The 14,466-nt window shown below is 38.8% G+C and overlaps 1 protein-coding gene across 9 annotated transcripts in view; it reads left to right on the forward strand.

Annotated features, from left to right (window-relative positions):
- MACROD2 (mono-ADP ribosylhydrolase 2) overlaps window positions 1–14,466 on the forward strand; it is an 859,998-nt gene that overhangs the window by 166,400 nt on the left and 679,132 nt on the right. For all 9 annotated transcript variants that reach the window (XM_083829142.1, XM_083829141.1, XM_083829148.1 and 6 more), the window contains one exon: window positions 13,200–13,229. In XM_083829142.1, coding sequence (XP_083685268.1) covers window positions 13,200–13,229 — 30 coding nt within the window. The remainder of the gene's footprint in view (window positions 1–13,199; window positions 13,230–14,466) is intronic.

The raw sequence follows: 14,466 nt of genomic DNA on the forward strand, positions 1-14,466 counted from the left end.
AGAAAGTGGGGCTGTGTATGTTGCAGCGTTTTGGAGAGAAACGATTCAGACTAGAGGCATTCAACCTAGTGTGGTTTTTGTGCTTACACGTATTTGTCTCTCTTTTTGCCTTAGAGGAAGATAGGTAAAATGAAAAAACAGGTTATGCTTATTTGATCAACACTTGAAAAATACTCAGTATGAGAAAAAAAAAAAAGAGCAATATATTTCAGAATGATTAATTAGTTTTCCCATATTTATCTTCAGCCTAATTGTCTGTAGAAATTGTTTGTAGGGTCTTTTTTGTTGTTGTTTTTGTTCTGTCTTAATCTCTGATTAGCGAGCCACAGCCCTTTTTATTGGAGCTTTCAGTGAGAGTAGTTGCAGCAATTAGGTGGTATGGCATATGAAAACTCTTGCAAATGAGTTGTGGTCCAGGGAGAGGGTCAAACCGGTTCACTTATTTCATTTACATGCTGGTGCTTCTCTTGAGTCAGTGGGCAAACTGCTACTGGAAGGAACGAAAGAAATGTTAGCAAAAACAGCAAGTGCAAGCAGCTCTTGTGGTTTTGGGTAATGGTTATAGCTGAAAGGATTTGTGGTGGAAGTGCTTGCAGCGACGGTGGTAAAATTAACCACAAGCATTTTTGCTGCAAGAGGGTGAATTCGCATCGTCCGGCTCAGGCTCATGTGAGACAGATGTCCTGTGCCGCCTCCTGGCAGTGCCCACCTCTTTCCACTGGCAATCTGGGGAAATTAACCTGCGTTTGGTCGTTGGACTTGCAGCCAGAATGCAGCTCTGCTCTGCAGAGTTCAAGTATCTAACTGTGTCTAACTGGGATTAGACCCACAAGACAAGGTAGCATGAGCCCAGCTTGATAAGGGCTGCATTTCCACATATAAATTTGAGCAGTGGAATTAGCTGGAAGGAAGGATGGGCGATTTTAGGGATGGTGCTCTGGTGCCTGTACGATGAAGTTAACAATTTGGTGTTGGATCTTGACAATTTCTCTTCCTGCGTGGCCCTGTCAGCGTGTGACAGTGCAGTCAATCCACCATCCTCTTGTGCTTCAGGGAAAATTCTTGTCCAGTCTAACCTCGGTAAAGTTTTCATCAAAGCCTTAATGCCTCTTCTGCCAGGTAGCAGCTGCTTGAAAACAGTCTTATAACAACGGTGCCTATTTACTGCATTTTTTTTGGACAATAGCTTTAATCTCCGTCATCATTAAGAAGCGCCCATAATCGTAGCTTTAAGGAGCTGCCTTGAGAGTATAATAAAACAGTCTGACTCCTTGCTTTACATCTCACGCAGCCACGGGGTACCCAAGGAGCAGGTACAGCGCTGATACTCAGGCAAATCAGGGGCAAGGCAGTGTTTGCTGGGCAAGTTACTAAGCAGTATCGCTCCAACCTGACAATTGTGGAGATAAATCCTGAACGGTGCATATCTGCAGCTAGGAAAGATTAGAAAACCCCAACAACCTGTCAGGAAAAAAAAAGAATAGTCCCACGGAATCTGAAATGCTGTCATTTCCAGTGATTTCATCTGGGCTCTTGGCTCTGTCATGCCTGTGAAAATATCTACAGGCCTTCACATCATTTTGATTATTTGTGATCTGCCTTTTCTATAAAATTCCCGAGCAGAGTTTTTCAGGGAATGTGAAAATGGTAACAGTGAAAATAATAATGGTGTTGTTTTTTTTTTCCCCTGTATTTTTCAAACTTTAGATTATGTTTTTCCGTTTTGAGACATGTCATGTATTGTATGTTCCAGGAACAGTAAAATGGAGAGGATAACCAATTTCTCTCTGACTAAGCTGACTTACTTTTATCCTAAAAGGGGCATTTTCTGTAATCTCCGGTACAGTAAGTTGATGGCTACACTTTACTCATATCTTTTATGGTCTTCTCAAGATTTTTTTAGCTATAGATTGCAACTTTTTGAAACATTCATTTCAAGTAAGAATAGCATATTTGACAACTGTATACAGAAAGATTTGGGAGGATGTTCTTATGGACAGTGAAAGGTGTATATTCCCTATTTTATGTAATGCATTCTTCCTGGTCTGACTGAAATATCCAGATTATTAAGTTCCACTTTTCTTCATAAAGGAATACATGACTGATGTTGTACACCATTTAGCCCTATAGCAACAGTTTAGGCTTGTGTTGGAAAACAAAATGTACAGGAAAATACATAAACAGATTCTCTATTTCTTCTGTAATGTGGCTCACACTGACCACAGTGGGAGCTGCGTCTAATTTCAGGCTATATAAAGAAATGATCATTAGAGAGGTTATATAACATGTTCATATGCAGAGCATGTTACATTTGCTCAGCTGGATATGCTTTAAAGTAGACCTTACTTCAGTGCTTGACTTGCAGGCTTCTCAGACTGTACATGTCTGCGCTAGTTGCTTGCAGGAGCTTATAATTCATTGTCAAAATCTTCCTTCCAGGCTGCTCTTGCAAAAACAGTGCAATAACACCTTGCCTTCCTCTAACTTTGCGGCAAAATTTGCAAGTGAAGTCTTGTCTGCATAGCTGGAAAAAAGTGCGAGGGCTGTTTTGGTAGGGCATGACGTGTGCTTTTTCTTTCTTCATTTTCTCTCTTTTCTCTTTTTCTGTCCTTTTTTTTTTTTTTTTTTTTTTAAATAACAATGTTGTTCATGAGTGTTAATATCCGAAGCAAAGCCAGTGGGGTGGCTGCTGAAAAATTTTACTCCGAGGTGCCCTGGCTGAGGTTGGCCCTCCAGAGGAAGCCAGGGCTGACCTTGCTTAGCCTGCCTTTGTGCTCTGGGTAAAGCAGAAGTGCTGCAGGGTGCGCCTGTACCGCCGGCTGCCTCGTGCTGATGGTTTCCCCGAGGACGCGTGCGCTCCTCTGCTGCTGTCCGGGCAGGGCCCCGGGTAGCTTCTTTTCTGCAATGGACTCGGATTTTATAATGAGTTAGGGTTTTTATTGTTTGGAAACCAGGGTGTTAAATATTAATATTTCAAGGCTGAAATGTGTTAGTTTATATCACCTCTTGATTTCTTTTTCATTATCACAGTATAATTGCTGTTTTATTAAAACTTTTTGCAATCAGACATTTTCCTTTTTGAAGTCAAATACTGTGCAAGTATTTCCCAGTGAAGAAAATTGAAGTGAAATCTTGTGGTTAGGTGCACCCTAACCACCAATGCATCAAAAAAACGAAAGAAAGAAAAAGCTCACAGGGTGGTGTTCTTGTGTACAGGTAGGCTTTGGGAGGTTCAGGGCAGGTTGTAATTTTGAAAACACAAAAGCAAAGAAAGCACAAAGAACTTCACTCTATTTTTTTTTTTCTGTACTCCAGATAACATGTTCTCATACCTTTGGGATACTGGAAAGATGCATGAATTATATAAATTTCACTAATTATTTAGAAATAATTACTACCCAAACTGCTTTTGTAATTGTGCAGGTAGAACCTAGGACTACCTCATATTCTGTTTTGTGTAGGCTTTTAAATATTGATGATGACTCTACATAAATGGATTAATTATATACTGCAGCACTTTGATTCCCTTTAATGCTACATTTACAAACCACACAAATGGTCCAAATTATGAGATGAAGAATTGGCTGTAGTAGACTTGAATATTTTTTCCTCATTTTCTGCCCTGAAATAAGTTCCTTTTGCTTTACGTTTCATCACAGCTATATTTTAAAATACCTTGATCTAGATGGCAATTCTAAGTGGTTGAACAAACCACAAATTGACACACAAAATGGATGAAATCTTAATTCATAGCTTTCCTTTTAGCCATCGGGTAGTGTGTGTGACAATTTATCAACCCGTGTTTTAGAATGAAATTATTTCTGCATTGTGCCTTTTTCATGTTTGCCATGAAGAATGAGAGGAATGCAAAAACCAAGCGCGCCTTCAGCAGAGGGGTTCACACAAAACCTGATGATGGACGGCTCTGTGCATGCCAGCCAGTTTTAGCCTTCTCTGGTTCCTTCCTATTCAAATTGCAGCTTCTGATTCAACGAGTCTGTCATCTTCTCCCTCCCAGGGATGAGATCAGCCTCACAAAACAGGTTCTTCTAACTGTCCTCCACAAGACGTTGGCAGGAAACCCTTTTCTTTTGCATCACTTTCATTTGATTTAGGAGAGATGTTTCTGTCTAGCTGAAAATAATACCAGTTGATTGGTATGAAGGGCATGAATTTCACAGGTATGAAGACGTGAAGTGATGAAGTGCTGTTTTTGCAAGACTTCATCTGAAAATGTTTTGCTGAGTTGTGTTGGGACTGGAGATGTCCTGATGACTACCCTTACAAACAAGTTCATCTGTTCTTTGTTTTTTCTTTTAAGTTATGTTCTTTACTCTGATTGACTTCCCCACCAAGAAGCAATTATGGTGACTAAAATCCTCAGGCTATTGTAAAATTTAGGCTCCTTTTTAAGTTGGAGCCTAGGCTCCATTCTGTACGGAAGTTTATATGGAAATGCTTAGGATGTACTCTTGGCCAAGCGCTTTCTCTCATGTTTTTTTTTTTTCCTCAGTATGTGCTGGACAATTTCAGTCTCTGTTAATTTTCTCTCACCCTACATTAAGGCAATTAGTGTACTTCAATGTAAGGTAAAAACCTGGCATGTTTTGTTTCTTCTATTCCGAAGTATGCCTCCAATGTAGTTGAAATTTTAAATGCCAGAGTGATAGCTGTGTGCTTGTGTCTATACTATTTTCACATTATGCTGATGCACCAAATTACTACTGCCTTGCCTGTGTTCAATGCCTACATTGGGTTTTGTGGGTATATTTATATATGTATATATATTTATATATATATAAATATATTTGGTATATATTGGTATCACATTTCAGAGATGTTTTGCATATGACTGATTAAGGTTAATGGGTGTAATATATAACTTTTAAAAATAGCTTTCGTGCATAAATGCACATTATATATTGAGTTGGTAATGTATTAGAAGAAGAAAAATACTGAAAAGTTATGACAGTTATTGTTTCCATATTGAATTCAGAATGTTGTGAAGGCAATTGCCTTGACAGACTCAACTCCAGAGCACTTACTAGTATATTATTATTTTTTTGCTTAATCTACCTATGAAATACCCTTTAAAAGCTTGAAATGGAGATAATGACTACTTTATTTGTAAAGATGGCAAAACTTGGTTGAAACAATTCATTCTCCATAGAGAATTTGTGAGAGAGGGAAATAGAGTAGCATAGACTGTATGATTGGGGTAAACCACAAAACCATTTTATTAGGTCCAAATACAAGACTCTTACTTTTAAATTGGACAAAGTCTCCCATTAGATTTTATTAATCTTTAAAGCCAGACAAATTTGCAGCATTTGCGTTGAGTATCTGGGGAAAAAAATAAGGCATGGAAAATTCAGTCCCTTTCTATTGTCTCTCGTTTTGCTACCACAGATGATGGAAACATGAAAATGAATTCAGACTCAGTAGGTCATGCTTCTGGGCACCTTGTCATCTTAGAAGGAGAGCTTGAAGTTGGTACTTTAACCAACAATAAACTGAAATGGAGAGACCTTTACTTTTATTTACAGAGGTTTTTGCATGAGCAGAAGAGAAGATTTCTTACTACATGGAAGATTAAGTTCTTGTGTATGTATCAAGAATACGATGTGCTCTCAATCATCTGTTTAAAAAACAATCAAACCCCACAGTACTAGGCTAAACTCAGAAGTGGCTTAGCCTCCAGGAGCAGGGTGGCTCAGTCTTCGGCTGGTGCAGGGATTGCTCTCCTCCTGCCTGCAGCTCCAAGATGGAGGGGCCAAGGTGTGCAGAGCAGCCAGCTCACCATGGGGACTGGCGAGCTGTCCCTGCCATCCTGGCATGGCCATCTCTATCAGCATCCAGCTTGCTCATGAGCCGGAGGATTCAGTCCCACCTTGGCTGTTTGGTGTTAGTCCAGAGGGGTGAAAGCCCTTTGCAGGTATAGAGAGAAGTGACTCGTTTGTGGAAATTCATGGTAGAAAACAGTAAATTACTGCTACCTGTATCACGGAGCTGTTTGTGGTGTACGGCTGTGTGCAGGATATAGTCACACCCTCCATATTCAATAAGTATCTGGAGGTTGTGTTTACAAAAGGCATGTAGGTGTCTGGAAGGTGCTAATAGTGGTACTTACTGATGTGCCTAAATACTTTAAGTCAATCATATTTCATAGGCTGGGTGGCTTTTCTAATTTCTAGTGATCTCTACTTTGCATCATTAGGCACTTAGATAACTTCACAAATCTGGCTGTGTGTGTTATTATAATGGTATTTTACCTCTCCTTCCTTGCACGCGGTGTCTTTGCGTGCAAGGAAGTATTTCAAGTTAATTATAGTGGCGGTTATACTTTCCTATGTTGTATTCGACTGCATTTTATTTACTATATATAAGTATATATAGTAAATACTTTGTGATCTTTAAGCCTAAAGCTTTTTACTTTAAGGCATCAAAACACATCTTGTGTAAAAATAGTTGAATGTACAGGGTGCAGTTGTTAGCTCACTTTTCTTTGTTCTCTCTGCTTTCTTGAGAAAAGATCAAACAAAATGCAGTGGCAGGTAAGGGGTTTTTATTCAGAAAACATGTAGAAGAAATGTAGCTTCCTGTTCCATAAATTACTTGTACTCTGCTCACCAGCTGCCTGTTATGATGTTTTATTGATGAATAAAAATGGTGTCTGAGGCAATAGAATGCCTTGCATCTTACAACACTGCCAGTTATAAAGATGTCTTCTTGAATAAATTTCACAATTAGAAAGTATTGACAAAAATATTTAATCTTTTTTACATCAAAATAAGCTCAAACATCTGCTGCCAAAGTCAGACAATATCAAGTAATCTTTTAAAAGTATATTTTTATTACACTGACAGATGCATGGCTGCATGACATAGATGTCAATTTAAGTTACTAGTGCCATTAATACTTGACAATGACATGCTCCCAGAAGAATTTACGTTTTAAAAATGTTGTCAGATGAGTATATGCCAACAAAAAGTAACCAGAGTTAGTCAGCTATGTTGTTAACAAAGCTAAAAGCAGGTTATCTCCAGAGACATCACAAAAATTGGTATTCGCATCATTTCTGTTTTCTAAATTCAATAGAATTGACAGCAGGAAAAAAACATTTCTGTGACTGCAAATGTCGGTTTAAGCAACCCATACACAGGTCCTTTTTCACTTTTTATACATTTTGGCTTACAGCATAGAAAGATTTTCAGTTTCATTGGAGGTGAACTTCTTCAGCATTCATTTGCTTTCCACAAATTTCAAATAATCCTTCTTCCTGGCAAGGACAGTGTTGTAAAGAGAATATTGAGCAAAATGTTAAGACTTGTGCCAGAGTTTCTGGTCTGCTTATTCATTTGAAGAAGTGTTGGAAAGCTATATGACTTCAGTCATTAAGAAGGCTGAGATTTAAAACATTCACATCCCAGTTCTTATTTGTCAAATATGCTGGAATAGTCATTATTCAAATTTGTACATTTTAGTAACCTGAGATTTCAGTGTGGGTATTCCACAATGAGAAACTAAGCTTACTTTAAATTCTTTTCTCCCAGGTCTTTCTTTTTTTTTTTTTCTTTTTTTTTCTTTTTCTTTTTTTTTTTTTCCTTCCCCTCCATCCCTGCAGAAGTGTTTTGAAAACAATTTTGTTTCTTAGAGCAAAAGTTGAGTTTTCTGGGTAGAACAGGCAAGTGCTCATGGAGTTAAGTAGCCCTGTCCCGGTGCTGTTCCTTTATGTTATAAAGAATAAAAGCCTAAACCATCGAGGTGCTGAGTCATTAGAAATACCGAATTTCTGGTTGAATCTGGGGTCATAAACATCTCATTAAGGGCTAAATTGCTGTACTCAATGAATAGAGACAGTGTTTTCTCTTATGTGGATTTTTTTGAAATGGCTTTTTTCTTAGAGATGAGCCTGAACTTTGCAGCAACACTCCTTACTGGTAATGCTTCTAATGTATCTAATAATAAGAAATCTAGACCTAAAAGGCTGAAAGGCACATTACTACTCCTGGATGTACTTTTGTTCGATGTACTGAGGCAGACAGGGGTGAGATCTGTCTCAAAATGTAGAGTCCAAGACTCCTTTTAAAGTGGTGGAGACGCGTAACATCTCCTGTGCTGTGATTTGTCTCATCCTGAAGCTGCTATTCAATATACCCCTGGGGAATTGCTCCCTAAATGTGTCTGTTTTTTTTTTTTAATTGAAGTCTGTGTTAGCTGTTGCAAATAGAAACATGTAAAGTTAGATGAGCTCTCACCTATGCTGCCTCTTGCGGGCCATTGCTAAGTGAGGTGTTTTCAGTGGGGCTTTATCAACATGTGTTATACTGGAGCCTGACAAGGAGCTGTGTACTCTGCTGGCTGCCTGACCACTCTGTCATCACTCCTCTAAGTATAAAAGAGTACATATTAAAATCATATTTCAAGGTCTGTATTGTGACTGGATTTTCTGAGTTAATGCCCAGGAATCTGTTATAGCTTGTAAAGAGGCAATATCAGATATGTTGGGCAAGTCAGCTTCAAAGGGTGACATGGGGAATGAAATGAGGTGCAAGTAATCTTGACCTCACATTTTTTTGGAGACTCTCTTATGCTTATTTGTTTTCTTTTACTGTTCTTTGTCTTGGTAACTTGGTAACAATTCAGTTCTCCCCCCACCCTGCCAAATCTCCTGTGTTTCCAGAATCTTACTCAGTTGTAGAATACAGAAATAAGGACAAAAGATTAGTCAGGATGGGTTAACTACTCAAAGAAAAATATTGTCACATGTGCTACTTAGGGCTGGACATGCCCTGAGTTAGATGTGGGAGTTGTGCCTTTGCACAGCGCAATGGTGCAACCTGGGAGGCAGTTTGGACTGCATCAGCTTTGGAGGTTGACTGCTTCCATAGCTTGTTCCTCATACCTGCCGAAAGCTGAAAGCAGGACCCCTTTCAAGGTGTTTTGCAAGACTTGATCATGTGGGAGCACTGTAGATGAAATGCAGCTGTAGATTAACACTGGGGGCCTGAGAAGAGAGGTTATACTTGCTCCAATATAATATGATGTGATTACAGCCATGGGGCTGTGCTGACTTGCTCTCTGAATAGAGGTGAAAATCCCTAGCTCTGGCTGCAGATGAGGTGTTCTTACAGAGGTAAGCAACTAAGTACTTCTTTAACGGTAGAGCTTTCCCAAAACCTGAGTGGTACGTTTTATTGAACCTTATGGGTACAGTCTGAAACATCTGAAAATACAAGTTCCTGGGTTTTGAGTGACACGTTATCTTTCTGGAAAGGATACTGTAATCATCGTTTGGCTATGGTCCTTCCTGGCATCATAGCAAAAGGGTTTTATTTTCCTTTTAGTATGTAAGTGTAATGCTTTAATAAGAAATAAACTAAAGTAAAAGTTAAAAAAAAAAAAGCCTGTAGAATTACTGCCACAATTCCAATAGCTGCAATAGATCCATTGGAGCCAAAAATCTGTTGGAAATGTTTTTGCTGTTTCTATAGAGAAGTGTGTGATGCTGACTTATATGTTATTAACAAGTTTTAGAAGGTATTGGAAAGGTGAGCATTGTCAGGAAAACTTCATGAGAGAAACATAATTTTCTGAGAAGCCAGTAAATGAGATTTTGCAATGGGGATATTGGCTGGATATCAGAAGAATATTTTTTTAGCAGTGGAAACTTTTGGAACAGTGAGGTAGAGCAGATCTTAGCTATGTCTCTCAGAGGTAATCACTGAAATCCTAGAATTTGACTCATTCAAAAACGAGAACGGTAATTGTAGGTGCATTCTACAATGCCAAAAAGAAATGTTGTGTAGCAGACTCATGGCAGTATATACTTCATATGCTGAGAAACAGAATGTTATGCTGATTTTTATCTCAGATACGCTCATTTTACTGCAGGTGATGTTACCTGGTACAGGAGTACTTTGGAAGCTCCTGTAAAAATATGTGACTGTTTCTAATTTGTGTCTGTCCTTAATACTGAATTTCAGTGAGGGCAAGAGCAGGGGAATATATAGAGATTGAATTTCAGTAGCAATCTTTGCAGTATGTCTGCAATATTTGCAGATGACACCGAGCTGAGTGGTACAGTTGATAAGACACAAGGAGGGGATGCCATCCAGAGGGACCTGGAGAAAACTTGAGAAGTGGGACCACACGAACCTCATGAAGATCAACAAGGCCAAGTGTAAGGTGTTGCACATGGGTCAGGACAATCCCAGACATCATCAGTACAGATTCGGGGATACACGGATTGAAAGACTTGGGGGGTCCTGGTGGATGAAAAATTGGACATGAGCTGGCAGTGCATGCTTTCAGCCTGGAAAGTCAGTCATATCCTGGGCTGCATCAAAAGAAGAGTGACCAGCAGGTTAAGGGAGGTGGTTCTCCCTCTCCATTTTGCCTTTGTGAGACCCCACCCAGAGTGCTGTGTTCAGTTCTGGGGCCTCAGCACAAGGACAGGGACCTGTCAGAGCAGGTCCAGAGGAGGGCTACAAAAATGATCAGAGGGCTGGAGCACCTCTCCCACAAGGAAAGGCTGAGGGAGCTGGGGTTGTTTAGCCCTAGAGAAGAAAAGGGTCTGGTGAGACCTCATTTTACAGCCTTTCAGTACTTAAAGGGGGCTTCTAAAAAATCTCTCTCCTCTTTTCCTACAAGGGCTTGTAGTGATAGGGCAAGGGGTAATGGCTTTAGACTAAAAGAGGATAGACTTAGTTTAGATATAAGGAAGAAATTCTTCACTCAGAGGGTGGTGAGGCACTGGCACAGGTTGCTCAGAGAAGCTGTGGATGCCCCATCCCTGGAGGTGTTCAAGGCCAGGCTGGATGGGGCTTTGGGCAACCTGATCTAGTGGAAGGTGTCCCTGCCCATGTCAGGAAGGTTGGACTAGGTGATCTTTAAAGACCCCTTCCAAACCAAACCATTGTATGAATCTATGATTTATTATTACTATTACTGTGTATTTTGCAAAGTCAATTTATATATGGCAATATGTGTTCCCTGCTAGCACTTGATAGAGGGTAGCCAAGAGTATAAATGATTCTTGTGCCATGTAAAAGCAAAGTAAGTGTGACAATGATGTCCTAGGAAAACAGTTGATTCTTGGGATGCAGATACATTAAATTTAAGGATCTGGAGCTATTGTAATAATTTTTGACTGCCAAAAGGGAGGATCCCATCTCTCCAAACTCTGTTGCCACCATTGTCTCTTTTCTTGTCACACAGTTCTTCCTCTTGTGTGTTTTTCCATGAGCCATTTCACTTCAGTGATGTGTTGGAAAACAGTACCAAAAAGAATAGTGGATAATTTTCACCTGGTTTACTGAGTTGAATCTGAAGGAAGAATTCATGCAGCAAACAGGAAAGTTGTCATTTGCCAGGGATGAGTGATATAAAGAGAAGGGAGTGGGAGACCTTCCCATTTCATCAGCACAAGACTTTAACAGACTGGCTTAACGTGATGCTCATGAAGCACAGATGATCTTTTTCAGTTTTCCATTTTGTGCTTGTGCCTGTCGCTCCAGCCTCCCTGTATTTCCAAACAGTTATTTGAAAATGGCTACAAAAGCTGTGTGGGCAATTAGTTTTAGAAACAAAGATTTTGGGTAGACCTGTGCGGTATCAAGAGTTGGACTTGATGATCCTTAAGGGTCCCTTCCAACTCAGGATATTCTATGATTCTATGATTCTATGATTATTCACCCAATCTTCTTCTATTTAATCTTCTGGTGTATTAGAACCAGGCTTTGATCAGAAAGGTGTACAAGAACATCCCTCTAAGTTTTGTTCTTAACAAGTCACTCACTCGACAGATGTAGGAACAGCTAGTCCTAGGATGGCTAACTGTCCATTTAGTTTGTGGTTTACTCAGATTTGATATTGTCTGCTATGCTGGATATAAAATTGCATATTTATTTCTTTAAAGGACATTGCGTCTTGAATAATCTAGAGTGATGTCTTGAGTTACTGTAAGATAGTGCTAATGGTATATGATGCTTTTTTAGAATCAGAGATCCCTCTTTGATCTTGAGCATGCTACTTTGATGGAAAGTTTAGCTTGCTGATTAAGACAGTTTCACTGCGGTGTGAGGGAAAGCTGGTTGCAAATAGTTGAACTGAAAGTAGATATTAAAGATGTATGTAGAGTATTGGAAAAAGAAATGGAGGAAAAGCAAGGTAACTGTCAATTTTCTGTGAAAGTCTCAAGAAACTGATGGAAAAAATAACATCAGGGAATTTGCTACTTAAAGCTTTCCAGTTAAGAAGCTGAAGGAAATCGTAGAAGCAATCTCTTGACAGTAGGAAGTTTGGATACTGAGAAATGCCTAATTTATTCTATGTATCTTGTCCTGGAGCAGAACAGTAGTTTTCTGTCTTGCTTCTCCTGTACTCATCAACAAGTGATAAATACCTTTGTCCATCCCATTTACTGTTGCTTCTATACTGTTTTCAATATTATGATGACAGGGATTGGTTTCCCATATATCTAAGGGGTAAATACTTTACTCAAAGCTTTATCTAGGCTTTTCTTTTGTTTTTGCCTAGTCTGTGAAAAGAAAATGTTGGGCTTGGCTCCAATTTTGGTACTTTCATTTGAGGGATCATCTTGGACCACCATGCTCTGAAAACTACATTCCATAAGCGATTTATCTATTTCTGGGATAGATAGCTGGATGGATGTAGCACAGAAGCAGTTAAGCATACTGAGTGAAATCCCAAGTTAATTGCAGGCAGTGGTAAAGCACCCTTTGATTTCAATGGGGCCAAGGTTTCTCATGGCTGTCCTCAAAGGTCCCATGTCATAGAAAATGAGGAGAGGTAATCAAAAGTTGCATCAAAGTCCTCTAAAGAGAGACTAAAGTTTCTCTAAAATGAAAGGCTATTTTACTTCATTTGGTAATCAAAAAGAAATGCAGTTTATAGAATTATAAATTCAAGATTGTAATTTCATAAGCTATTCAGCACATTAAGCTTTAATACTGTTTTATTTATTAGCTTACATGTTCAAAGATATTGCAAAGGTAAAGATTATGATTACAAATTACATAGATTGTGTTTGCAGTAAATGATTTTGGGTAAGTGGAGAGTAGCAAAATTACTGAAATGAAAGGAATGGAAAACATTTTGTGAAACATCTTCTGTTTTGGTACCATCTGTATTTAGGAAGCTCTATGCTAACAATTCTCCTTTTGTTCTTCTTGCAGCTAATTCCAGCCTTCTTGGAGGTGGAGGAGGTAAGTCTGCTTAATACTGTATTTATTCTTAAATAAGTGTGAAATATCTTATATATGGAAAAGTAAAATTATTAGATGGGAAGCCTCACCAAAGTCAATAATGTTTCATACCATTAAGAAGCAGGGTTTGTGACTGCTGCTGGATTATTTTTCTTCTCTGGATTCAAGTACAGCTGACCTGGAGCTAACCAAACTGGATTATGTTATATTGTGTTTAAGTTATTAGGATTTTTATTTAAGTTACTTCAAGGGAACTTTGAATGTGTGTTAAATAGTTTTTTAAAATGTTACAAAATTAAAACAAGATAAAATGCCATTTTACTAAAGTAACAAGGTTTTATCTCTGCACTTTTTTTTTACTTGTTTGCTTACCCCATTCTGCTTGCGAGAATTATGAAGTAAATTTCAGTACAAATCTTTTGTGCGTGACACTGCCAACATATCTACTAGTAAAAGAGAGAGGTACATGTGTACATAGTGGACATTGTTTCCAAATATGTTTTATTTTTGGAGATCAGTGCTGTTTGCTTTTTGCAATACTGTACGACTATGGCCATAAGAACTAACATGAGTGTTACAATTCATGAACAAAACCATGCAGTGCTTGATTTCAGTTTTCTGTTACTTACCCTGTCTCCCAGAGGGAAGTAAAAGAGCTCAGTTCTGGAAATTTCACAATGTAGGAGCAGTGCAGGCAGCTACTAATCTTTCTTCCTGGCTGGAGTTAAAAGGACTTGATGATCAGAGCTTACATATGCAAGGGTAAAGTAAAGGGCTCTGTAAAAAAAAAAAAAAGAAGATTGCTGTTGCTTGTGAGGCTGAGGATAATAAGTAAAAGCTTTTGTTTTAACAACCTTAACTGAATAAGCAGCTCTTATTTGTGAACCATGAACAGGGGATTGTCACATAAAAAGGTGTTTGACAACTGCACCAAGACATCTAAATAAAATTGTTCATATTTCTCAGCTGTGTATCTGGACGTTAAAGGTACAGAGAAGCCCTACCTGATAATCCTGTTGGATTAATCTATTTCTTTTGATTTGAGTTAGTTGCTTGCAGTATACCAAATTTTTCTTTGTTTAAAAGATAATCCTTTAAAAGGTAATCCTTCGCTAGCGAGTCGTGTTCCCATGGAGCATACCTTCTCTCCAGTGCTTACTCCCAGCTGGAAATGTGAAAAAAAAATACATCAATGCAAATGTTCAAATTCCAATCAGTTCCCAGAGCACTGCGGCTC

This window comes from Anser anser (genome assembly GCF_964211835.1).
Source record: "Anser anser genome assembly, chromosome: 3".
NCBI lineage: Eukaryota > Metazoa > Chordata > Aves > Anseriformes > Anatidae > Anser > Anser anser.